The 26,903-nt window shown below is 37.7% G+C and overlaps 1 protein-coding gene across 6 annotated transcripts; it reads right to left on the reverse strand.

Annotated features, from left to right (window-relative positions):
- Window positions 1-1,220: 1,220 nt before the first annotated feature.
- On the reverse strand, window positions 1,221-16,331 carry Gins4 (GINS complex subunit 4). 6 transcript variants are annotated; one of them, XM_027939288.2, is made up of 8 exons: window positions 16,249-16,331; window positions 15,308-15,422; window positions 9,860-9,946; window positions 8,956-9,069; window positions 4,967-5,064; window positions 4,706-4,794; window positions 1,674-1,764; window positions 1,221-1,580 (listed from the first exon to the last, which is right to left on the reverse strand). In XM_027939288.2, the coding sequence occupies exons 2-8, from the start codon at window positions 15,401-15,403 to the stop codon at window positions 1,484-1,486; spliced, it is 672 nt and encodes a 223-aa protein (XP_027795089.1). In that variant the 5' UTR covers window positions 15,404-15,422; window positions 16,249-16,331; the 3' UTR covers window positions 1,221-1,483. The 6 variants fall into 6 exon arrangements, with proteins under 6 accessions (XP_027795089.1, XP_027795087.1, XP_027795086.1 ...); XM_027939286.2 differs by having other exon boundaries at window positions 15,308-15,408; window positions 16,129-16,309; XM_027939285.2 differs by having other exon boundaries at window positions 16,129-16,309.
- Window positions 16,332-26,903: the final 10,572 nt, after the last annotated feature.

The following is a 26,903-nucleotide window of genomic DNA, read 5'->3' on the forward strand; positions in this document are numbered from 1 at the left end:
AGCCCAGGTTCCTCTCCTGCCTGCTTAATGCTACCATGGGGAGCTTGAGGAGGAGGAAAGACTTGGGTTGATCTCAGTCTTAACACTAAATATCTGCTTTGTTTCCCACCACTTAATACCAGCCCTGCTTACTTACTGCTGTGTGGACCAAATAGGATCCAACAAAGTCCTACATGACCTGGGTCCAGCCTGTATGAGCCTACATGCTGTTTCTTCATTGGGATTCTCCTACATCACCAATCTGGTCACCTTCTGGTGAGTTACTCTATTTTAATTTTCTGCAAGGCATTTATGACATGATTTGAGCAGGGACAAAGTCAGACATATTCAGGATTGTAACCCTAGTGCCTTGATCTGTGTCTGACACACTGCATGCTCAATGTATTTAATGAATAGTTGGAGAATAAAAACACTCTGGAAAACATAAAGCACTAGAAGAATATCAAATGCTTTTATCCACATAAAAGCTTCCTTGCTATTACCTATTGATTTCTCTTGGAAATAAGAGCAATATTCTACTGATTATTCCTCAGCCTATATTATGTAAGTGAAAACCTGCTGACTTCATTAAGCAAGAAAGACTGGAATGTAGATTGCTTTTTATTATGTTTCAAGGTCGTAATTCATTTGTTGTCTGTATCTCCTGCCTTTAGGTATCACTGTGAGACTCTTCATTCACATTAGGTCCATTTTATTCATTTCCATGGAGAAAGGGAAGAACGTAAAGGAGAAAAAAGATACTGCTAAAGTCACATTATGGGACAGCTGATGCTGCTCTGCTCAGACACTTTGCCAAGAATGGCCAGATGGCTGAAGGCTGGCCTGGCAGAGCTGCCTGAGGCTCAGGAAGGGCTGCAGGTCAACAGCCAGACCACACTGCATGAAACCACTAGCTGAGAACTGGTCCGAGGTTCCTTCTGCCATGAACCTCAAATGTAATAATGGCTTATTGGTTTAGTTGTGATTTTCAGTTAAGCATGACAGAAATTGGTTTTAAGTTCAATACTGGAGGTTCCAAAGGTTAGTTCACATAATCCAATGACATATTATAGTAGACCACAGCTGTTTTCTTTAATCTATTTAGTTCTCTTACCAGAAAGGTTTAACAAACTCTCCTACTATCATCAGATTAGGGCTAAATACATCCCTCTGATCATAGGTAGTGATACCTTTTTATGAATACGCTATGAACAACAACTGCAAAAAAGCCACAAAGAAAAAAGTGCACAAAGCGACAGCATATTTATTTGCCTAGTTTGCAGAATAAACAGAGCAATGGCCCCATCTGCTGATACTGTCTAAAATGGCAGGAAATGAGGATGACGTTAGAGCAATATTAAGACTCCTGCCTTGACTTCATTTCAATGCCAAAGTGATTCACAGCATTGCTGAGAAAAGTCTATTTGGAGAACTATTTTGATATTGTTCTTAGGCACAAAGTGATGAGAGGTTTCTAATATTTCCTATGATTCCATGCTTATTTTTAAATGAGTTGTACTGCTCCAGAAGCAACGAGAGGTGCAATGGTTTTATATCGGATCAAGTGTTGTGAGCCCTCTTCCAAGTCAATCACATAGTCTCTGAAAAAGGAGGGAAAAAATTTTAGCTGCAGAGATTAAGCTGGTTCTCCATTGCGAGGAGTATTTCCACTGAGAAAGACACATATCACTCACCTCTGCTCATCTGTTTCTGGTTCTACCAGTATGTTTTCTTGTCGTTCTTTCACTCTCAGAAACACATATGAATCTAGATCTGGTTTTGGAACTGCCGGAAAAACAATAATGCAATCAGAAAATGTGTAGCTAACAAGGTTGATTTGGGAAAAGTCACTGGGGTTAATGGTACTGAACACCCAGGGATCCCTGATGAAAAGCACTGTCGGAGGGTGACACAAGGAGAGATCTGGCTCCTTATAGCCAACACTCATTCAGTAACTAAGTATCTACAATGTGTAGGGAATTATTCTAGGTAGTGGCTCCCCTAATCCAAAAAGGATGTATTCCAAGGCCCTCAATGGGTGCCTGCAACTGTGAACAGTACCAAATTATATATTTCTTACTATACATATCTATAATATGTATAGAAATAAAGTATAATAAAGTTTAATTTATAAATTGGACACAGTAAGAGATTAACAATAATACAAGAACAATTATATTGTAATGAAAGTTATGTGAATGTGGTCTCTCTCCTTTAAAATATATATATTTTTTCTCTTTGGGGGGGTACTAGGGATTAAACCCTGGTTTTATCACTGAGCTATATCCCCTGCCCATTTAGTTTATTTTGAGACAGGGTCTTGCTAAGTTGCCTACATTGGCCTCAAACTCACAATCCTTCTGCCTCAGTCTCACAAGTGACTAGGATTACAGGGAAGTCTCACCATACCCAGCTTCAAAATTTTATTCTACTGTATCTACCTTTATTGTTGTAAGGTTGTGAGATGATATAATGCCTAGGTGATAACATAAAGTGAGGGGAATGACTTAGGCATTGTGAGGCAGTGTTAGGTTGCTAGGTAAGGATTATTTGAACACAAGAGGTGTGTGACAGTTGATTTGATAAGTGAGATTTCATCATGCTAGTCAAAAAGGCACACAATTTAAAACTTAGGACTTATTTATTTCTAGATTTTTCCATTATTATTAATGGATTGTGGGATGTAACAAAAGCTAAGGAAGGAATATACATGAAGTTTTAGGAGGGAGTGTTTAAAGGAGAGATTAAAAAGCTTGGGTCATATGGTGACAGTCTTGAATGTTAGACTAAGGAAGTTAGGTCTTGTAAGTGGTCTTTCATTGATCAGTTACAGGTTAAGAAACTGCTGCTCTCCTGCTATCACTAGCCAACATTTCCAATAAGTGTCCTAGCTGGGCTGATCCACTTTAGTTACTCATCTCCTAGAGGTCCATTTGTACCTAGAAGACTCAATCAACTGCAGGGTCCAGAGAAGCTAAGGATACTTTCCCACTCTAAGAGTCCTGCTTAGGTTTTGTACTACCCTTGGCTCCCTTATCTACAGGAAAACTAGCTCCAAAGTTCTAAGGAGGGTCCCTTGGGCTGCTTAAGAACTCTGGGCCTATTAAAGAAACTCCAACTTCATCAGAGTAAATTTGGCTCCACTGGGGAGTTTCTGATTTTAGAAACACAGCTTGGGTTTCAAAAAGTCTACCCTTACCCTGTACTTGGGGCCCAGATGTTCCAGAGGCTTTAGGAAGACTAATTAAGGAAGACCCTGATTTTATCAGGGGAGGCTAGTTCTGCCATGCAGCTTCGATTCCAAGAGTCTGGTTTTTGTCCTTGAAAGTGATCCAACATAAGCAATGTGTATCTTAGGAAGCATTCACCAGTGTGAAGTAGAAGTGCTGGGGACAATGGCTAGATTCAGTTCCAGGAATTCATATGCATGCCCATCAGCAGTTTCTCAGCTGATGTGATCAACTGGATAAGACAGCACCAGGAAATGATTGGGGATATTGCCTTGGTCCACTCCTGTTCCTGCAAGGTGTAGATAACCGTGACTGACCAAGGAGGGAACTGGAAATGCATGGGGCTTTTTGTTTCCCTTGGGCAGGCTTGCAAAATGACCAATCCAGAATTCAACAAATCTGGTATGGATTTGGCTTGTTCCTGGTGTTATGGACTAAATTGTGTTCTCCCATATTTGTACTTCAGAATAAGATATGTCTGGAAATAAGGCTTTTAAGGAAGTAATTAAATTTAAACAAGGCCATTAGGGTAGGTCCTAATCCAGTCTAAGTAGCATCTTTACATAAAGAGATTAGGACACAGAAAATGATATTAGTGACCCTAATTTTTTCAGTGCTGAGGACTGAATTCAGGGCCTTCACTCCACTGAGCTACACCCCAGACCCATATTAACAACTTTACAAATGAGGCCTGAGGGAGGACTGGACTGGTAGTGTAGCTCAGAGTATAGACCTTGCCTAGCATGTGTGAGTGCTTTTTTATTTAAAAAAAAAAAAAAAAAAGGAGATTATTTTATTTGCCCCTTCCCTTCTAACGTGTGAGGAAACATAGAAAGCACCACCATGAGGGATAGGTTCTCACCAGACACTGATTCTGCTGGTGCTTTGATTTTGGACTTCCCAGCCTCCAGAACTATGTGGCTCGGACTAAGATCCTATTCTACTGCCACAGAGATTCCTGTGCAGGATCCAGGCCAGGTCAGGGAAGAGATGGATTTCCAAGGCCTAGCCACACTTGTGGCCATAGTACACCAAGCTTAGCTTGTGAACAAGGTGGATTCCAATCTCCGGGAGAACTTTTTTATTGGATCTGGAAATTTTGCTTGACAAGATCCTGCTCAGATACAGCAGATTAGGAAAGACTAAGGAATTTAGATTTCACCTGTAAGCCAGAGGTGCCTAACTGCTTCATCCAAGGTTAAGTGTGCCTAACTCTCCTTCCTCAGCTCAGCAGACTTCAGGGGGCAGTGTGAGGGCTTGGGCCAGAGATTTGGCCAAGCCACCTTTTCCCTGGCTGTTTTCCTTTTCCTGTTTTTTTTTTTTTTTTGGTTTTGTTTTTTAAACCAGAACCCTTCTTTTCTTTACTGCTTATCTACATACTTATTTTTTCAAATTTGTGAGAGTGAAGTTGAAGATTCTACTCTCAGGCACCTGGAGGTTATTTAGGATGTATACTATGGCACCTTGACCTTGGTGAAAGACAGGGTTTTGCTTACCTGCCCTTAAGAGGTCCACCTTCTGTAGGTTGGGAGGCATGTGCTTTAAGGCAACATTTTTAAGATAGGCCTCTGTGTGAGCCATGTACCTGAAATACACAAATTCAAATTGCTGTGGCACACATGACTGGTAGGAGTCACCCTGGTTGTCAGACAGATAGCAATGGATGAGGCTCTGGCTCTGGCTCTGTGGGGATAACCACCAAAACTTGTGCCTACAAGCTGAAGACAAAGGCAGTTTCATGCTTCCTGCTCACTCACTCTTTGGCAAAGGCAAACTCCTCTGGAGAAAGGCTGGAAGACTCTCCCTCAGGTCGCATTTTCTCCTTCTCAAGGATGTGAGGAAAAAACTTCTCTATCTGTGAGGATAAACAAAAACCATGAAAACATCTGTTAGGATTCAAATGTCAAATATATCTGCTTGCTGAAAGAAGTTGGAGATAGAATCTGATAAGGGGCTGAGGATGTAGCTCAGTGGTAGAGAGCTTGCCTGGCATGTACCAGGTCCTAGTTCAAACCCCAACACTCATAAACAAAAGGAAAAACTTTACAAAATGGCAAGTTTTCATGGTTAAAACTCCTTTTTGTTGTTGTGTTTGTTTTATTATTCATTCTAGTCAGTGTACATCATTGTGGTTTTAATTTACATTCTTTAATGGCTAATGATGCTGAGCACCTTTTCACATAATCATTTGCCACTTAAATGTTTTGCTTGATGAAATATATGCTCAAATAATTTGCCATTTTTTCACTGCATGGTTGCTTCCTTGATATTTTAGAGTTCTTTGTATGTTCTGGATACATTGTCACTTCTATGATTTGCAAATATTTTCTTCCAGTCTATAGCTTATTTTTTCTTTATCTTATTGGTTTCTTTTGCAGAATAAATGTTTTAAATTTGGATGAAATCTAAATTATCTTTTTTTTTTTTTGAGATGTTTCTTTGGTGTCATATCTAAAAATTCTTTGCCAACCCCAAGGTAATATAGATTTTCCACTATGCTTTCTTCTTAAAGATTTCTACTTTTAGCAGGGCATGGTGGCACAAGCCTGTAATCCCAGCGGCTCAGGAGGCTAAGGCAGTAAGTTCACAAGTTCAAAGCCAGCCTCAGCAATGGTGAGGTGCTAGCAACTCAGTGAGACCCTGTCTCTAAATAAAATACAAAACAGGGCTAGGGATGTGGCTCAGTGGTTTCGTGCTCTTGAGTTCAATTCCCAGTAACCCCCCCCAAAATTTATACTTTTACATATATATATATATATTTTTTTAATTTCAAGACAACTTTTACATAAGGTATGAAAGCTGACTTTTTGCATGTGGACATCCAATTATTCCAACACCATTTGTTTAGAAATGTAAATTACTGAATTTCTTTTACATCTTTATCAAAAAATCAATTGATTATTCATATACTTATTGGCTCTACTCCATCCACTGATCTGTTATTCCATAGGTTCACCAATACAGACTGTCACAATTACTGTGGCTTTATCATACATCTTAAAACCAAGTACTACGCTTCCTTTATTTTTTCATGGTTTTGGCTATTGGTTTGGGGATAACTGATATATTTTCTAATAAGACTTATGCTCTGGACTTTAAGAAGGGAGGTTTCCAAAAATTTGAGGAAAGATAAAGGCTCTAAAAAAGAAGACAGTTAAAGAGAAATGGGAGGCTTTCATAAAAGAAAACCTGAAAATACAATTGTAAATGATGTCAAAGAAGAAAAGGTATGACTTAACATTTTAATATAACTGCACAGAGTGTTCTATGAGCTGAAATACAAACACTGTAAAGATGTATACAGAATACACAAGTAGACATAACAACATTTAATTATAAGACTAAAACCAGAAATGAAGTAAGGCTTGAAAAAAAAATGCTAAGAAAAACAAACAAACATCTTACAACCAAACAAACCAAAAAGCTAAAAGCTACAAAATGGTGTATATCCAAGAACTGGAAAAGGACTGGCCTGTGGTTTGTGCTGTTATTTTTGTCAAAGGAAATGTTCTTTGGAAGTAGGAAATTGACAGTGGTAAGCAGGAAATAAAGGCCAAGAGAAAGTAGCACTTAACTGTTTTTAAAGGACAGTAAAAGTCTTTTGGCTTAGACCAATTATGTTCTGGGATAAATTAACAAATTAACATATGTATGGAGTTTATGCTTATAAAACCTTTTCTGTCATATGTAAATTTCTACCACATCACTTAATGTACTAAAATATGTGTAGTTTCATGATCTTAGAAGAATCACTAAAATCAAAAGGTGCTGTGAAAGATTGGAGATAGGAAAATTTCCTGATTTTTCAAAAATGGAAAGGTGCTGCATCTTCACATATGAACTAGTGGCCTTCTCATTGATAAATGGCACTATATTAAGATGGATAATTTTAGAGAGACTTATTTGTCTTTGTCACAGTGGAGATTGAACCTAGGGCCTCACACATGCTTACCACTGAGGTACATTACTAGCCTGAGAATGGATGATTTTAAAAGGCTTATGAAATCAAAAAGATGTAGTTAACATGAAGATGATTTACCTGACCAAAATAGGGAGAAAAAGGGGTAAGTGGACTAGTTGGGAGTGGGAGGCACATCTGCCTCCCTGTCCATCTACCTCCCTATCTATGCATTCCTGCCTATCTATCTATCTATATAGTACTAGGGATTGAACCCAGGAGATTTCTATCACTAAGCTAACATCCCCATTCCTTTCTATTTTTTGAGACAGGATCTACATTATTGAGATTGGCCTCAAATTTGATCCTCTTGCCTCAGCTCTCAAGATGCTGGGATTACAGGTGTGAGCCACCATGCCTGGTAACATATATACTTTTAAAATTATCTACTAATGTCTTTGTGATACCCTTATACACAAATTACGAACCTGGGGTTGGAGTGATAGTATAAATTGGGAGGTTCACAAATGGTTGAATACAGAATATTGATTCCAGGCTGGGAATATAGCTCAGTTAGTAGAGTGCTTGCCTCACATGCACAAGGCCCCGGCGGGGTTCAATCCCCAGTACCACACACGCACACAAAAAAGAAAAAAAAAATTGGTTCAATGGATAGATGTCAATATATGTATGGAGTTTACAAAACAGAGAGTTTTGTAAAATCTCTGGTGAAATACTCTTACATTGGCTCAGTCTTATTAATGAATGATATTTTTTATGAATATACATAAAAATTGCTGATGACATAAAGTGTTAAGAGATGGCTAATATATTAGGTGATAAGGTCAGAATCCAGAGACTAGGGAAACTGCCTGTATGATTAAGGTAAATTTTAAGAAGAATAAGTATCAAAATCTTACATTTGAGAGTCAAAACCCAAGCCATATAAAGACAGGATGGTGACTAAGGGGTGATTATAACTTAAACATTTTTGAAGGGGTTAAATAAGTGTGGAATGAGCTTTGCATGATGTCTCTGTCAAATGTGCTAATGTGACAATGGGTGGTGGTACTACAATAAGTTCAATGTCCAGAGTAACAGAAGTGATCATCCTATTTAACAAAAGTGGCCAAATTTCAACTGGGATATTTTATTTAGTTCCATGTAGTATAATTTGAGAAATATGAACCTTTTTAGAGAAGAGACCAGGAGAGTAAATGGATTCAAATGGTTGAACTGGTTAACCAAGATAAGACTTGGATGAGATTTGTGGGCTGTCTTCAGATATCTGAAACACTCACATGTATTGTGAGTATGTAGAAAAGAGAATGTATTGATTTCTAATAACTAGACAAATGGAAACAAGAAGAAATCTCAAGAAAGTAAGAATTTCCAAGGGCTAAAAAATACATCATACAAAATAATATTCATAATTTCATTTTTATAAGTTAGATGACTATAGAGCTATAGTAGAATGCCAAGCTTTCATGGTCCATTTGACAGATGTAAAAAAATTTTAAAACTAGTTTTCTCTAGGCAGTATTTCCTATTCAAACAATGAGAACCACTCTATCATTATTACTCCCTCATTGTAACTCCATGGGGCATCATCCACATATCAATAAACAGACTAGAAAATATATAAGGTGTCCCTGGGTTGTACATCCAATATTTCAGCTATATTTCCCAGAACAATCTCTTGCCTTCCTTATTCTTTGGCTACTTTGATGTTGGGCTCTTAATAGCATCTTCAGGCTCTGGACACTCTCAGGCCCTGTCCTAATTCTCCCTGGGGCCTTTATTATAAACTTTATTGCCTTAATGCCTACAGGTATCTCTATGTCAAACCTTCATGAGTCGACACCGCAAGTAGCTGCTGAGGACATAGCGGATCCTCTCCATCTCCATTCGATGGATACTGACCTTCAGATCCCCCTTTTTGGCTCTCTTGAGATTTTCTTCCTGTTAAAGGAAGAACTAAAGTTTATTTAAAACATAATGTTCAAAGACTAAGAACCATCAACACCGGCAAAGTTGAGGACCCAAAGACAAAGGAAAACAAAAAACTCTTATACATGAGTTCTTATTTTCAAGTTTTTTGAGGGGTGTTAGAAATTGAACTCAAGGCCTCATGCATAATCTTTTAATTATACAAATAATATATGACTACAGTCTTGATATATATAGTTTAATCAATACTTAATTACTTTTAGAAAGTAACCATTTGAATAGAATCTGAATATGGCCAGCCACAAAGGCTCTGAACTCCAATATAATCACAAAGGAAATTTTACAGCACATAGAAGGAATGCCTAAAAGCTTTATAAAGCAGTATAAATACCAGTTGAGAAACTGTAGAATAATCACATTTTAAAACTACTCTGAAGTTGATAATACTTAAACCCAGATCACCTAAGCCAAGCAGCATAAACTCAAAATGGTTGTAGAGGTCAGGCAGGTAAGGGAAATGAGCAAGGAGGGTAGTCAGGGATTGTGGAAAATAGAAGAGCCTGATGGAAGTGGGTAACAGCCCGCTCTGGTCAACTCTTCTCATGTGGGATCAGCAATGACAGGTCTTTAGACCTTTCATAGGATGCTGACAGGAACTTTCATGTTTTGTAAATATAAGTAACCAACTCTAATATAGCCAACAGAACAGGTTTTTTTTTTTTTTTTTTTAAAATCAGACTACAATCTCTCACTACGTTTTAATTTTCTCATCCTTTGTAACCCAGAGACAAGCAATTCTTACCATGTGATCTAGTTGTTCTATGACACATTCTACAATTTCAGACTTGCTTTCTAGCAGTTCAGGGGCAAACTTTTCATTCATCCAAGCCTAAAAAACAATGTAGAGAAATGTGAGGGTCATTTATAATGGAGAAAAATAATCCAGTGGGTCAGATCATAGATCATGAAAATCACAGATGTCACAAACAAAGAAAGCTATTTGCATATTAGTTGGAAATATTAGAAATGCTCTGAAGACAAAGTATGTTAAAGGATGGCTCTTTTATGTTTTCTTTTAGTGGGAAGGCTGTGCTTACAACCTTTTATTAAAATAACAAAAAAATCAGTTCACTTCAGTTGTCAGTATAAGTTTTGATGAGAGTAACGCCACCTGGTGTTCCAGCAGTACTGTCATCAAGTAACATTAACACATTTCTACTTCTTTACCAGCTACTTCTCCCACCAGGGGGCACTGACTGTCACCTATTTTAAGAGACAAGTAACCTTATGTGAATCTACACCTCTTCATTCCTAAAGCTCTGTGCACTTTACAAATACTTTTCACTCATCATTATAATATCTGAGAGGAAGTGGATATAATACTAATAGCTCCAAAGTAGAAAGGATCACAATAGAAATGGATAACTCATTTATTAAGGTTTTAAAGCATGAGGATAAGTGTTTAATTTATGACTCAGAACCAGCTGCTTGGTACATTTTGCAGATTACCAAGGCTTGGAGAACTGAAATATACATAAGTGACCAAGGAAAGCTATACTTATCTTTCAATTACAGGAAATTGAGTTTTAGCATAGCTCAGAATTACATGTCAACCAGACTCAACCTATTTTTTCTGATGTCCTTGAGTCTCTGCTTCCCCAATTACCATCATTACAACACATTATTAAATGCTGGGTATTGCTACAGTAATAAATTTTTTTCAAGTGCTTGAGCTTCTGTAAGTTTTGTAGCTATATAATTTTGTGTGTGTGTGTGTACACGCACATGCGCTGAGGATTGAACACAGGACCTTGTGCATGTGAAGCAAATATATTAACACTGCACTACTGGTACCCCCTCAGAAAAGAAATATTTAACACAAAGAAAAATGATATCAACATTTGTGTGTATATAACTTTATTAAAGAATAGTGTCATTATTTTAAAAGTCATTGTGTGTGATGATTATTTCCTTAAAGATAATCATTAGCTGACATTTAGCACTTAATTTTTTTTATAGTTTCACTACATTTGTTTGCATCAATACATGTTCTTCCCAGCCTTTTAATAAAAGCACATTGGAAGAAAGTGATAATCCTTGTATAGCACTCTGGGGTAAAATAAAGTGAATTTGGGGAGATCTTTCAGTTATATTGTGAAATTATGATAATATCATCATTAGAGAAATTTTTCTATTAGTATAAAATTTTTAAATAAAATCTTTCCAAAGTTTATAGTGAAAAACTTGTGTTTGAATTCATGGTCTTTTAAAAAATAATCAGGTTCTATGTTTACAGTGGCTATATCTGGTTCCTACTCTGCCCCTGCTGCCAATTTTTTTTTTTTTTTTTCTGGTGATGAGAATCAAAACCCAGGGCCTCGTACATGCTAGGCAAGTGCTCTACTATTGAGGTACACACACACAACCCTGAGCAGAATTTTTAACAGCCTGTTTATCATCATTATGGTTGAACTGTGTCCCCCTCCAAAAATCATATGTTGTCTGGAGTATAGCTCTATGGTAGAGGTCTGGCCTAGCATGCATGACACCCTGGGTTGGATCCCCAGAACTGCAAATCAAACAAAATCATCAGAAATGAAAATCCATATGTTGAATTTCTAACTCCTAATACCTTAGAATATGACTGTGTTTGGAGACAGGGTCTTTTAAAAAAGTAATTAAATTAAAATGATGTCCTTAGGATGGGCTCTAATCCAGTTAGACTGGTATCCTTGTAAGAATAGAAAATTTGTGATATAAGAAAAACTTTTGTAAAGCAACAAGGTAGACCACTTTAAAAAAAGTTTACCAGTGAATTTAAGTTCAAATATTTTTTGGTATTTATGTATGTTATGAATTTAGCAAATAGCAACAACAAGCCTGTTTCAATTTTTGTGCTTTTTAAATTTAAATAATTTTAATGGATAAAATAAAAAAACATAAATATTTATGCAACAAACTTTTATGTATATATTGCATGATGTTTATAATGGAATAAACATATAGCTCTTCAAAAAAACAAAAGAACAGACAATTTTATCACAGACACACACAAAAGGGAGACATGAGAGTAACCTACAAGACTATGTGAAGACATGAGAGTCATCTTCAAGCCTAGCAGAAAGGCCTCAGAAGAAACCAACCATCCTGGTATCTTAATCTTAGCATTCAGAGTTGAGAAGATAGAGTTCTGTTGGTTAAGCCATCCAACCTCTGTTATGTAGTCCTAGCAAACTCATACAATCATTAAAAGGAGAAACACTGCACTGTAGGCAACACCTTTTAAACCACTGTTTACAGGCATTCATCAGTATGCCATATATGTTCCTAGAGCTATGTTCATCAGTAGCCCCATCAGATTGTTCTTTTAGACTGTGCTACACAGCACAAGTGCTTCTATTTGCTACAGTAGGAGCAGCAGTTCAGGTTGTGGATCACCTCCTTGGCAGCACTTGGGGCACTGCAAGAGAACATCAAGCAAAAAGATACAACTCATATGCACTGCCAAGTTGTAGCTGTGCTGTCAGATCCTGCTATCCTCAGGCTGCTTTCCAAGGAGTCCCTAAGGACACCAAAAAGAGCATGCAGCCTAGGGCTCTGGCTGTCCAAGGGTGGAAGGATCAATACTGTGAGGTACTTGTAGCATATTACTGTACAAATGGCATTACCCAAGATAACAAGCTTTGCCTTAAACAATAGTTTTGTGAGCATGTGAACTCTAAACAAATGGTTTCTTCTGCAACTGGTATTTTCCTCCTCCCTCCCTTTTTTTCCCAGTGCTGGAGGTTCATGCACACCAGACAAGTGCTCTACAACTAGGGTATACTCCAGCCCATGCAACTTGTATTTTATTGTTATAAGTTATTTTCCTGAGAATTATCCATACTATTGCAGAAGCTCTTTTTTTTTTTAAGGTTTCCCAGATGATGAACTATTTATTTACTTATTTATTTATTGTGATCCTGGGGACTGAACTCAAGGCCTCACACATGCCAGGAAGTGCTAAACCACTGAGCTATACCCCCAGTCCTGCAGAAGGTCTTTTACTCTTTTTCATTATTGTTTACTTTTTTCCCAATGTGCAATTTTTTACCAGTTGTTTTGTTGATGAATATCTGGGCTATTTTCATTTTTAACCATTGTAAACAATACTATGAACATACTGTGCACATCTCCTAGTGTACATGTGGAAGCTTTTTCTAGGTACATACCTGGAAGAGTTATTGGGCCACAAGGAATCTGCATCTTCAACTTTACTAGACAATAACAAATTATTTTCCAAAGAGATTGTACCAGTTTGCACCTCCACTGAAGTACATAGGTTGCAAATTATTCTAAATTCTTGCCAGAGTTTACCAAAAAGAGCATGCAGCCTAGGGCTCTGGCTGTCCAAGGGTGGAAGGATCAACACTGTGAGGTACTTGTAGCATATTACTGTACAAATGGCATTACCAAAGATAACAAGCTTTGCCTTAAACAATAGTTTTGTGAGCATGTGAACTCTAACAAATGGTTGTACCTTTTTTCATTTCTGCCAATCTGACTGGTATGAAATGATCTGATTGTGATTTTAATTTTCATTTTTTAAAATATTTTTTTTAGTTGAGATGGACACAATATCTTTATTTTTATTTGTTTATTTTTATGTGGTGCTGACGATTGAACCCAAGGCCTCATGCGTACAAGGCAAGTGCTCTACCACTGAGCTACAAACCCAGCCCCATAATTTCCATTTTTCTGATTACTAAAAAGCTTGAACAATTTTTTTCATATGCTTATTGGCCATTCTGATTTCTTATTCTGAATGAAAACCCCTGAAACAATGTGCAAAATTCTGCATAGGCACATATCTATGTGCATATATATATTTTTATATTTTATAAATATACATATTATTTTTACTGGCCTCTCAAAATGTTCTGTGACATAAAAACAGACTAAGGGGCTAGGAATATAGTTCAGTTATTAGAATGCTTGCCTTGCATGCACAAGGACCTGGGTTTAATCCCCAGCACCGCAAAACAAAACAAACAAAACAAAACAAAAAACAGAAAACCCAGATTTTTAAGAATCCCTGCAAATGGCCAAGGATGTAGGTTAGTGGTAGAGCCCTGGCCTAACATGTGTAAAGTCCTGGATTTAATCCCCAGAGTCATACATACAGCTTGTCACTCATGATACGGCAGGAAAGAATGAAGAATACTAAATTTTTAAACATGAGAGTTCTGGAAAGACAGTTAAAGAGAGAGGGCAAGAGTAAGGCAGAAAGTGCAGTGAATACACAGCACAGGTTGGGACCACTGGTGTAGCTCACTGGTTGAGTATGTGCTTAGCATGTATAAGGCCCAGAATTCAATCCCTACCATGTTTTCGAGTCAGAGAGATCTGAGTTCTTGTCTTAGCTGTGGTCTTACTGTGTGACCTTGCTTAAAGTACTTCACATCTCTAAGCTTTAGTTTCCACATCTGTAAAATGGAGATAATAATACTTGCCACAAAGGGTAAGGAATACAGTTACTAAGAGCTACAATTCAGTGAGGGTTTTTCATGTATCAGACAATATGTAAACAGTTAATCATTACAATGACTCTATGAAGTAGTTACTATTATCATCTCTATGAGACAAGCTATATAACTTGCTTAAGGGCACATAATAGACTAACAGCATGAAGGGATTTAACTCCTAACTACCAGAACTCCTAAACTACCAGAGGCTCATGAGAAGATCTTTGTAAAGAACTTAATACAGTTACTAGCACACAGAAAATACTCAATAAATCATTAACATTTAATTAGAAAGAAATAACTCAAATTATTTTAAAGAGTTGAACTACAGAGTATGACTCAAGAAAATATATGGGAGGAAAAGAAAGAATATGACCATTTTTTTCCTTAAAGAAGGTATTTCAGCATTTTCTGGCTAACTCAGTCATTCTTCAGGGAAAGGAGAGGTATTTCAAGTGACTTAGGTGCAGAATTTAAAAGTCTAAAGTACACTTCTGCAGTCCCTGTAAATACTAAGTAGATCTTTGTTGTGTGAAATGTTCTATGAAACATACCCAAAGATGTCCCCTAATAACCTCCCTTGAATATCCCTTGATATTATGAGATTTCTAACAGAGGATGTCCTCTACTTTCTATTTTTGTGTAAGAATTCCATTTCCTCATATTTCTAATCAGTGACACTTGGACAGTTGATCTAATTTTAAAACCTAAAATTGGAACAAAGAGATTCTGTTTGAAATGCTTACCTGCTCCAGCCTTTCAATGAGCTCTGCAGGAGTTAGGACCACCTCTTCACTACCCCCATCAGAGTCTTGTTCTGTTAGATCCAGTTCCTCTGCCATCTTCTCTGAAACAAGAAATCTAGTAACACCAAAAAAATAATACATTAAAATAACACTAAAACAATAACACTAAAAGAACCAATGGAAAGGTGTTTTCCATTTGCAAGAATAGGCTACTAGGTATCTGAAGATGAGAAAAATTTATGGGATTTGTAGGAGCCCACTGGAGGTGGCTAGGGATCTCACACTGACTTTTTAATATCTTGCCTCTTTCTTCAAATCTTAGGTATCAGTTTCTCAAAGAGGTCTCCCTTAAAACTGCTTCCACTATGTATACCTTGAATTAAACACCTTTCACACTAAATGATAATTATTCTTTGGTCTTCCCTTTAGTGGTCCTTTGCCTCCGTGGTTGTATTCATTTTAGTTCAAGTAGGAATCCGCATCTGTCCAGTGCCTGGCACTTCCAAGCACTGGGTATACAATCACCTGTACAGCCTGTGCAATCAGCACAGTGCTTGACTCGCAGCCCGCACTTAAACATGTTGGAGAATCAATGCCTAAGCTTTAGTTTCCACATCTGTAAAATTTCCCAGAGGCACAAGGTGCAGCGACATGAGACTAGTCGGTGACCCCTTAAGAGAGAGAGGATGGTGAAGCGGAGATAACTCCCCGGCGCCCCCAAGGAAACTGAGAACATATTCCTTCCTCACTTTTCTCGGTGTCACCAGTACAGGCCATCCCCTCCCCCAACACATACACAGAGGTCCCACTCGCATACCCACTCGGGGACTCAGGAAGCAGAGACACTCCAGAGAAGCAGGAGGTCGGAACGCGAAGATCGTGGGGAAGCAGCTGGGGGTCTCCCAAGTAGCACCCGGAAACCTAAAGGCAGTAGAACGAACCGTTTGAGGCCTTCGCGGGACGTACCCAAGAAGCTTCTCAGCTCCCGCGCCACCTTCAGAAACTTTCCGCCCAGACAAAACGTCAGCACGCACGGGCGGCGCTAACCAATCATGGCGCGGAGAAAAGAGACAGGCATTCCATGTCCCCGCCCACAGGAGGGCGGGGCGAGGATTCGCTCAAACTCTAAGAGCCCTGACGGAGGCTGACTCTCTGGTCCGCAGTCCTGGAGGACAAACCCAAGGGTCGCCCAGAGGCGACGCAGTGCTTTGGGCTCCTTAGTCTTTGCCAGGGCTTTAGCTGTGATGAGTACTTGTTTTTCTAAAACTTTACCCTAATGGTTCTTGAACCCAGATTTTTAGGCTAGTGACGCAAGACGGCCAGCAACAGCTGGGAACCTTTGAGAAACGCAGGTTCTCAGGCTCCACAAACTTACTGAATCAGAAACTATGGGGCGTTTTTCCAGATCCTCCAGGTGATTCAGATCCAGGTGAGGTTTGAGAAGCATTGCTTTAGATAATGCTTTCATCTCAGCTGCGTGACTGATTTTGTTGACATGTAGGGGAAAAGAAGGATAGTACTGTATATTTTTTTTCCTTCGTGTGATGTCAGTGTTTTTTGTCAGAATTGATGCTTTTCTCTCTGCTTTTATTTCCTGTGCATAGCTTCTGGCTTCCCTAGATGGCTCTCTTTCCCATCAATCTGAAGACTCTTTGGGAATTTTCCTATGTCATATTGATTAGCTAGAAAAAAAGGTTGACTGATTGACAAATTGATAGTGTCTGCCTGATTACAATCATATTATAAACATCACAATAGAATATGGCAGGTGAGAGGAGTAGGCATATATACATGGTGCTGTGGAAGAAGGATTTCCAAGAGAAGGGGACTGTTTGCACTGTGTCTTACAGAATGTGTTTTGTGAATGACAGGTAGATGGCTTTTTAAAGGTTCGTTTGTTTCAGTGATTTTACAACACAGCAGTTTTCAGTTGTGGCAAATTGAATTTTCCAAAGATAGCTTCTCTGATATAGATCTCTCCCACAAGCCCTTCTTACAGTGTGACATTGATACGTCTCCATCAAGAGGTAGGGAGTCTATGTTCTTGTCTTTTTTTCTTTTTCTTGTGGTGCTGGGGATTGAACGCAGGCCCTCACATCTACTAGGCAAGTACTCCACTACTGAGCTATACCCCCAGCCCTGTTTTTGCCTTTTAACTATGGGAAAACCTTTGCAATTGCTTTGACCAGGATCCTTTGGCAGAAGTGATGTTGCGTGGTTTCTATGACTAAGTCATAAGAGGCCATGCAATTTCAACCCAGCTTTTTTTTCTTGAGTCACTGGGGAGCAAGTCTGGCTACTCTAGAGCTGCTTTGCTGGAGAGCCCCTGTGGAGAAGTGAGAGAGAGAGAGAGAGAGAGAGAGAGAGAGAGAGAGAGAGAGAGAGAAAGAGAAAGAGAATCTATAGCCCAGATGCCCAGCAACCCCAGCAATTCCATTCTCCAGATGTTTGAGTTGACTGAGCCTTCAGATGATTCTACCTTTCAGACTTGAAAATATTCCAGCTAACATGGAGGGGTGCAGAGACAAGCTATCTCTGCCAAACTCTGCCCAGATTGCAAATTTGCAAGCAAAATAAATGTAGTTCCAAGGTCCTATATTTTTGAGTGGTTTGTTACAGAGCATTAGATGACTAGAACACTGGTCTTTGATCATAATTCCATTCTTCCATAAATATCATTAACACAAACATTTTCAATTCTTTTTATTAACATTCCTTAAGTGTTACAAATTTGAATTTAAGCACAGGTAACTTCTCTATACAAGTGCCAATTTCTCAGACTTCACTTCTCTGGAATCGGCTGCATTCTCCAATCTCCCACTGATTCTCGGGAGTCCATCTTCTGCTTCTTTATTTAACAGAAGTATGACTTAAACAAATCACTCCTCTGGGCTTCTGTTGCATCGTCTATCAAGTGAGAAAATATGTGTATGCCTAAAGGCAGAGGAAGACCAAAACATTGGGAGGACCCCTTTCACATCTAAGATCCTTGACTTCAGCTTAAATTCACCAGATAAAATAAGTTTGCAGAGAAGTCTGGCTACTCTATCTATTATGTAAATAAGCCTTTAAAGAAATGGAAAGAAAGAAAGAGAACATAGACAGCTACAGGGAAACTGCATAGACTTTGGTGAAACTCTTGGTCAAGTGGCACTATGAAGTTTAGGAGGGTGTGGGAAAAGACATATCTTTATGTTACATTATATATTAGGAGAAAAACCAGGAATATCTGGTTGATGGGTACTCAGTGTCAATTTTTTAGACATAAGCGCATAACCATAAAATAGATCTCCATAACATACCTCAACATTGTAAAAGCTATAGATGCTAAACTGAAGGCCAACATCATTCTAAATGGAGAAAATTTAAAGCTTTTACTCTAAGAACTGGAACAAAGATTCCCTCTTTCACCACTTCTATTCAACATTATCCTTGAAATTCTAGCCAGAGCACTTGGACAGAAGAAAGAAATTAAAGGGATATTAATTGGAAAAGAAGAACTCAAACTATCAATATTTGCCTACAACATGATTGATTCTATATTTAGAAGAGCCCAAAATTCCACCAGAAAACTTTGAGAACTAATCAATGAATTCAGCAAAGTAGCAGAATATAAAATTAACACCCATAAATCAAATGCATTCCTATATATCAGTGATGAATCCACTGAATGAGAAATTAGGAAAACTACCCCATTCACAATAGCCTCAAAAAAATTAAATAAACTACTTGGGAATCAATCTAAGAAAAGAGGTGAAAGATCCCTACAATGAAAACTATAGAACACTAAAGAAAAAAATTGAAGAAGACTTTAGAAGATGGAAAGATCTCCCATGCTCTTGGATAGGCAGAATTAATATTGTCAAACGGCTATACTAACAAAAGCATTATACAGATTTAATTCCTATTAAAATCCCAATGACATTCTTCATAGAACTAGAAAAAGCAATCATGAAATTCATTTGTAAGAATAAGAGACCTAGAATAACCAAAGCAATCCTTAGCAAGAAGAATGAAACAGGAAGCATCACAATACCAGAACTTAAATTATACTACAGAGTTTTAATAACAAAAACAGCATGGTAGTGGCATCAAAACAGACATGTAGACCAGTGGTACAGAATAGAGGACACAGAGACAAACCCACATAAATACAGTTATCTCATACTAGACAAAAGCACCAAAAACATACATTGGAGAAAAGATAGTCTCTTCAACAAATGGTGCTAAGAAAACTGGAAATTCACATGTAGCAAAATGAAATTAAACCCCTCTCACCCTGCACAAAAATCAACTCAAAGTGGATCAAAGACTTAGGTAGTAGAACTTAGGTACTAGAACAGAGAACTAATAAGAGAAAAAGTAGGCCCAAATCTCCACTTTCTCATCTTAGAAACTGACTTCCTTAACAAGACTTCTAAAGTCCAAGAAGTAAAGTCAAGAATCAATAAATGGGATGGATTTAAACTAAAAAGCTTCTTCATAGAAAAAGAAACAATCAATAATGTGAAGAGAGAGCCTATAGAATGGGAGAAAATCTTTGCCACCTGTACCTCAGATAAAGCATTAATCTTTAGAATATATAAAGCACTCAAAAAAACTTAACATAAAAAACCAAATAACTCAATAAATAAATGGGCTAAAGATCTGAACAGACACTTCACAGAGGAAAGAATACAATCTATCAACAAATATATGAAAAGATGTTCAACATCTCTAGCCATTTCAGAAATGCAAATGAAAACTACACTGAGATTCCATCCCATTCCAGTCAGAATGGCAATTATCAAGGATACAAGCAACTATAAATATTGGTGAGGATGTGGGTAAAAGGTACACTCATACATTGCTACGGGACTGCAAATTGGTGTAACCACTATGGAAAGCAGTATGGAGATTCCTCAGAAAAATTGGAATGGAACCATTTGACACAGTTACCCCACTCCTCAGTTATACCCAAGGACTTAAAATCAGCATATTGCAGTGATGCAACCATATCAATGTTTATAGCAGCTGAATTCACAATATCTAAACTATGGAACAAACCTAGGTACCCTTTGACAGATGCATGGATAAGGAAAATGTGGTATACATACACAATGGAATATTACTCAGCCTTAAAGAAGAATTAAATTACAGTATTTGCTGGTTAGTGGATGGAACTGGAGAATATCATGCTAAGTGAAACAAGCCAATCCCAAAGAAGCAAAGGCCAAATGTTTTCTCTGATATGTAGATACTAATTTGCAATGGGGGAGCACTATGGAAGAAGAGAGGTACTTTGGATTAGATGGAGGGGAGTGAAGGGAGAGGAGGTGGTATGGGGGTAGGAATGATAGTGGAATGAATCAGACATTATTAACCTATGTGCAAATATGATTACACAGCCAGTGTAATTCTACATTATGTATGAAGAAGAGAGAACCAGAAGAATGAGAAGATATACTGCATGTATGTATCGTGTGTCAAAATGCATTCTACTGTCATGTATAACTAATTAGAATAAATTTTTAAAAAGAATAAAAAAATGTATTGCCATTTATTAAAATGAACATGTATAAGAGAGAATGACATAGGTTATGAAAGCAGGAGGAGGAGGTCTGATGGCGATAAATGTAGCTGCAGGGCAGAATTTGTAGGCAAGCTCTGATGATTGAAAGAGGAAGATGAACACCCTAAGATGAAATCAGATGAGTATAATATGAAGTTGCAAACGTGGCAGAAGAAGGAAAAAGCCTCTGTCTAAAGTTGATGTGGAAAAGGAGGATCTTATAAAGTTGAAGAAAGTAACAGGTCAATACAATTTCCAGATCCTTCTCAATGAAGACAGTAACAGAGTTAAAAGGGGGGAAAAGAAAGAGCGAGAGAAAGAGGGGTATGAACACAGATGCTAGGCAAGAACTTTTAAGGGACAAGTTCCTATGCTTGGGAGGGGGGCATGTTGCTACCCTAAAAAAGGGACTGCTAACATTCCTTTATTTTATTTTATTCTTTCAGGTACTAGCGATTGAACCCAGGGGCATTCTACCACTGAACTATAAATCCTACCACTGAACTATAAATCCTACCCCCAACTCTTATATATATATATTTTTTTAGTTTTTGAGACAAGGTCTCTTAAATTGTGCAGGCTGGTCTGGGAACTTGCAATTTCTCTACCTTAGCCTCCCGAGTAGCTGGGGTTATATGTGTGCTCAAATTTTTGTTTCAGGGAAGTCCCTCCAGAGAAAAACACATGACCAGTCCAAAAAAAAAAAAAAAAAAAAAAAATCCTCTGAGTGATTCTGAGTCATTCTTCTAGGTGACTAGAGTAAAAAATTGCTAATTATAATCTCATTATAACTCATGGAACATGCATTAGTTTCCCTGATAAAATTCCATTGCCCATGTATTTGGGGAGATACTTCTTTGGTGATTATCCCTAGTATCCTCCTTACTTGTATAAGTAATAAACTCCTCTTCACTCTTATTACTGGTTGTTCTTGTTGGCTTTATATTCACCAAGGGGCAAAACATTGTGTTCAGTTATTTGGTATATTTATTTCGAAAGCAAAGAATTGCGATTTGGGTATACTGAATCAGGACATTTTTGAATAGCGCCCTGTAAGGGACGTGCAGAAGTTTTTAATAAGGGTTTTCCACAAAAATCTGGTTTTGGAGGCAGTTCATTTACTGGGCAGAAATTCTAAATTGAAAACCTCTTGTGATGGGTTATTTAACTAGGTTCAATTGTTTATCCAAGCCTATTGGAACAGTCTGTGGCTTAACCTTTAGCAGGTATGCATGCAATCCTCTCAGTCACCTGATTCCACTCTAGAAATTCTTAGACTTAATTACTTCATCTTCTTTCACAATGTCCATTATTGACATAGCAAATAGAACAGCCAAGATATTTGTGGGTAGCTATGGAAATATTAATTAATAGGAATGAAACTAACTTTTAAATCAAGTTTATAAGGCAATATGTATATCTTGTACAATAATGTGAGGTTTTCTAGAGAAAGATGAGTTTCAAATACAAGGTCAGACCTTTGTTATTGTTTTCCCATCTTCACTGGCATTATCTAGTGGGTTAACAGCTGTTTCTTATTGTTGAATTCCATCACATTGTTGGTCTCACTACTGGAGCACTAACTTTTGGGAGTGTGTTAGTTGAAGTTTAATCTGCCAGTTTTTCTGAATGAATGAAGATTTGAACTAAAGATAGGAATGTAAGAGGGCAGAATACGTATTTAAGGATGACCCAAAAGTCCTCTTAGAATATTTCCTTTTAGCCTTATAAGGAAAACTTTTGTTTGGTAAATTTTTAAGTATTTTTCTGGTCAATGAGAAAACCCAATACCCATTTGTGTGGCCAAGATGCTGGAAAACTCAGGATGCCAAGGTCAAGTTTGGATCTCCCTTATAAATCTGAAAGAATTTCTTTCTTCTTAAAATTTAGCCTCTCAGCAACAAAAACTGTGCTGCCATTTGCTTGTTGTAAGAATATACAATGACTATGAATTTTCCTTTTTTGAAAACTTTAAGCTGAGCAGGGTGGTGCAAACCTGTGGTCTCAGTTACTTGGGAGGCTGAGCCGGAGGATCAGGGGCTCATGAGTTGGAGCCAGCTTGATCAACATGAGAACCATCTCAAAAAAAAAAAAGGTCTATCTTTTGAAACACTGTGGCCAACATAGCATTTAACAGACTGAGTAAAATGATTTTCCTAATGATTTTCTGGATAAGACTCAAGCAAAGAGATTATTATAATGCACCAATAAATAAAAAGTGAATATGAAAAAAAAAGTTAAGCAAAAAGAAAAATGAACTTTCTATAAAGAATTTATTTCATGGGCATCTTTGATAAAAAGCTCATATTATTAAGTTCTAGGCAGGTCTTCATGTTTATTAGTCAATATAACTTACTCCAGAGAATTGTCCATAGGTCCAAATAAAAACAGGGCAAGCTCAGAATTTCTAAATGCTTGATGCTTAATGCATACACTGTCCTCACTGTGTGTGAGTGTGTGTGTGTTGAATTGCATCATATTGTTGGTCTATATACACACATTCATAAGAAAAGGTTTGAATATAGACAAAGGAAATGCTTATTAATGTTTGGATCTAGAATGTCCTTCAGAAGCTCATATGTTGAAGGTTTTGTCCTCAATGCAGCAATATTCTGAGGTGGGGCTCTTGGTAAATGATTGAATCATTAGGGTTCTAATTCAACAGATTAATCCACTGATGGATTCTTAGCTAAATATACTATCAGGAGGTGCTGGAAACTGCAGGAGATGGAATTTAGTTAAAGGGAGTGGATCCTCAGGAGCATGACCTTGGGATTATATCACGTCTGTAGCTGCTCCCTGGCCTCGCCTTCTACTGAGGCCATAAATTGAGCATCTCTGCTCCATCACCTTCTCTCTGCTATATTCTATCTCACCAAAGCCTCAAATGGATGGAGGCAAGTGAACGTTGGCTGAAACCTCTGAAACCATGAGCCAAAAATAAACCTTTCTTCCTTTTAGTTGATTTTATCAGGTATTTTGTCACAGTCATGAAAACCTAACACAATGCTAAAGAGCAGCCTTGCTCAAGAATTTCCCTCTGTAAAAATTCCATTATTTTTAATTATATCTTTCCTTTTTTCATGTGAATGTATCATAGATATGGGCACCATTGTGAGAACTTTGCCTAAGTATAGAAATGAGCCATTTCACTTTAGATTAAAGGTGGCTGAAAGAAATTTTTTCCTGTGGGTCAATACTTAGAACACAATTCAGATTCATCTGTGTATAGGTAATGGTTTTCTTGAACTGACAAAATACAGTAAGATTGATTTAAAAATGTTTGTTAAGTCCCAAACTTCCTAATTAGAGTTACAGAGATGAATTTGTATTATAATTGTTATGATTATTTAATTTTTACATGTTATACCTATAAATTATACATCTCTTGAGGTGACAATACTTGAAATCACAAGTAATAAGAGGCAGGGGTTAATGGAAGAAAATTGTGAAATTTTAAATTTATAATGTCTTGAAAACCAGTAGCACCATTCCTAAGTTTCTTCATTAAAACATGTTGTGGTGCACACCTGTAATCCCAGCAACTTGGAGGCTGAGGCAGGAGGATTGCAAGTTCAAAATCAGCTTTAGCAACTTAGCCCTAAGCAATGTAATGAGACCTTGTCTTAAATAAAAAATATAAAACTCTGGAAGTGTAACTCAATGGTTAAGCACCCCTGGGTTCAATCCCCAATGGGGGAAAAAAAAAAGCACTTTGTACAGGTGAGGGCTGTAGCTCAGTAGTAATGTACACACTGAGCATGAGTAAGGGTCTTGGTTCAATCTCAGGCATCAACAAACAAACAAAATCACTTTGTACAGGTTTCTCACTGGTGAAATTAAATGTTTTAATTAGCATTCATCCCCTATTTATTAAAAGCTAAGAGACATGATGATTATGTTTCATTATCTGGGTATTTGCTATTAAATTAGCTCAGAGCAGAAAAGGCTATATATAATATTACCAGAAGAATATCCCAAAGTGATAAAAACTATTAGATTTTTTTTCAGTTATTTTTACTTTAGTCATGAAAATACTTTCAACTGAAAATACTGAAATTGGTCATGAAGTTGTGTTGTTAGTATTTTTTTGAAATAAGAACAGCTGTCATTCAAGGAGTTGTTAATTCAGAATCTTTAAGATTTGGATGTGACCCATGGAGCTCTGTGAAGGCTGAAATTACTCTGGACTTTTCTCTGTGGAGAAGTGAGATCCTAAGTTTCTCAGCCACCCTCTTTTTGTCTTCGACATGTTTACTTTAAGTGAGAAATTTCAGCCTGAATTCAGCTTGAATTTGACCTTTACCCTCAGTAATATGCAAGTTTATTTGTTTTAGAGGTCTACTCACACACTTGTTAGCAGGAAAAAGCATTTTTTTTTTTGGTATGTTAGAACTAGCTGAGCTCAGAGGATAGTGCCTGTTGACTGAGACTTAGACTAACTGGCCTTAGCCTCAGAGGAGACTAAGCTGGAGGTGTGAGTGACATCCCAGGGAGTGGTGGCTATTGTGTCCAAGTGATCAAAGCACATCAAGATACTGCAGATGTTAACTGGTGTGCATGGATATTTACATTGACAAATACAATTGTTGTTTCTGTTATAAAGTATGGAAAATAAAAAGCCAGGTATTATAAGTTTGGGGGTTAGGGGGCATAGCTTAGTGGTAGAGTGCTTATATGTACAGGGCTCTGGGTTCAGTCCCCAGCACTGCAAAAAAAGACATTATAAATTCCATATAAGTTCTTTGGCGACTCTGTTTCTTACCCCATTCCTCTTTCTAGAGGTAACTTCTCTCCTAAACTTGGTATTTATTGTTGTCAGGCATATTTTTATATTTTAACACAAAGGTATGTGTCTCCAAAAAGTAATATAATAATGAGAGTGGTGTGTATATGTATATACTCACTACATCAATTAGCATAACTCATGGCATATATAATCATAAAACAACTTATTTATTTATTTGGGTTGGGGGCCAAATCCAGGGCCTCAAGCATATTAGGCAACTGCTCTATACTGAGCTATAACCCTAGCCCCCTTATTTTTGTCCTTTTGCATTTATTTTTTGAGGATAGTTCTTCTCCTGCTTCTGGATAAAAACTGATTACTCTTGTCATTCCTTGGTTCAAAAGAAAAGTTCATAATCTAGGTACCAGAACATGGTATAAACTGATTCAGTAATTAAAATGTCCAACTTTATGTTATCATCAAAACCTCTCCTGGGAAATGGTGCCATTTGGGGCCTTGGCACTGGCCTCCATTGGCAGATTGGACACTCAGCAGTGGCAGTAGCCAGATCAGCCACAATGATGAAATCCATGTTGCTGAGCCAGACATAACCATCCATTCTTGCGGCCATGATCATTCTACGTGGTTCCACCAAGCCAGCATCAGGGAGTCTAGGAAGAAGTCAACTCACATCCAAAGGACTTTCCATTTCCTCAGTGAAAGCCTCTCTGCAGTGGGCATTTGCATGGTATATGAGTTTCTTCACACTCTGTGCCCATTCCTAGAGGTCCACATACATAGGGTTCTTCTCCTTCTCTTCCTCCTCTTTACCAGCCTCCATTTTTCTTTTTCTAGGTCCCTAAGCAACTGTCCAACTAGTAGCAACTTTCATGCATCAGTTTCCATGTTCAGGTTTCTTGCTGAGGCCTCACTGAGGCTAATCCCTATTGAAGCTATAGGAGAAGGTAGTCAGGTTGATACAGTCTACAGGATTAGTCTTTTAGAATAAAAGAACAGAGGAGAAAGGACCTAGAAACAGAAGATGATCATACTACCACACAAGCTTGGTCTGCATTGAGGTCTCTATTTTGTTCCATTTTCTTTGAGTTTATCCTTATACCAATGCTATGCCATCTCAATCACTACTTCATAACATGTCTTGCTAGTTGTAGGGAATGTCTCACCATTTCTAGACTCATAATGTCAGATAGATACCATAAAAATCCCTATTGGGATTTTTACTGCCAGCCAAATAAGATTTGCCCCACCTTCCTTGTGCTAGGGATACAACCCAGGACTTGAAGCATGCTAAGTAA

This window comes from Marmota flaviventris, chromosome 3, assembly GCF_047511675.1.
Source record: "Marmota flaviventris isolate mMarFla1 chromosome 3, mMarFla1.hap1, whole genome shotgun sequence".
In the NCBI taxonomy this organism is placed as follows: domain Eukaryota; kingdom Metazoa; phylum Chordata; class Mammalia; order Rodentia; family Sciuridae; genus Marmota; species Marmota flaviventris.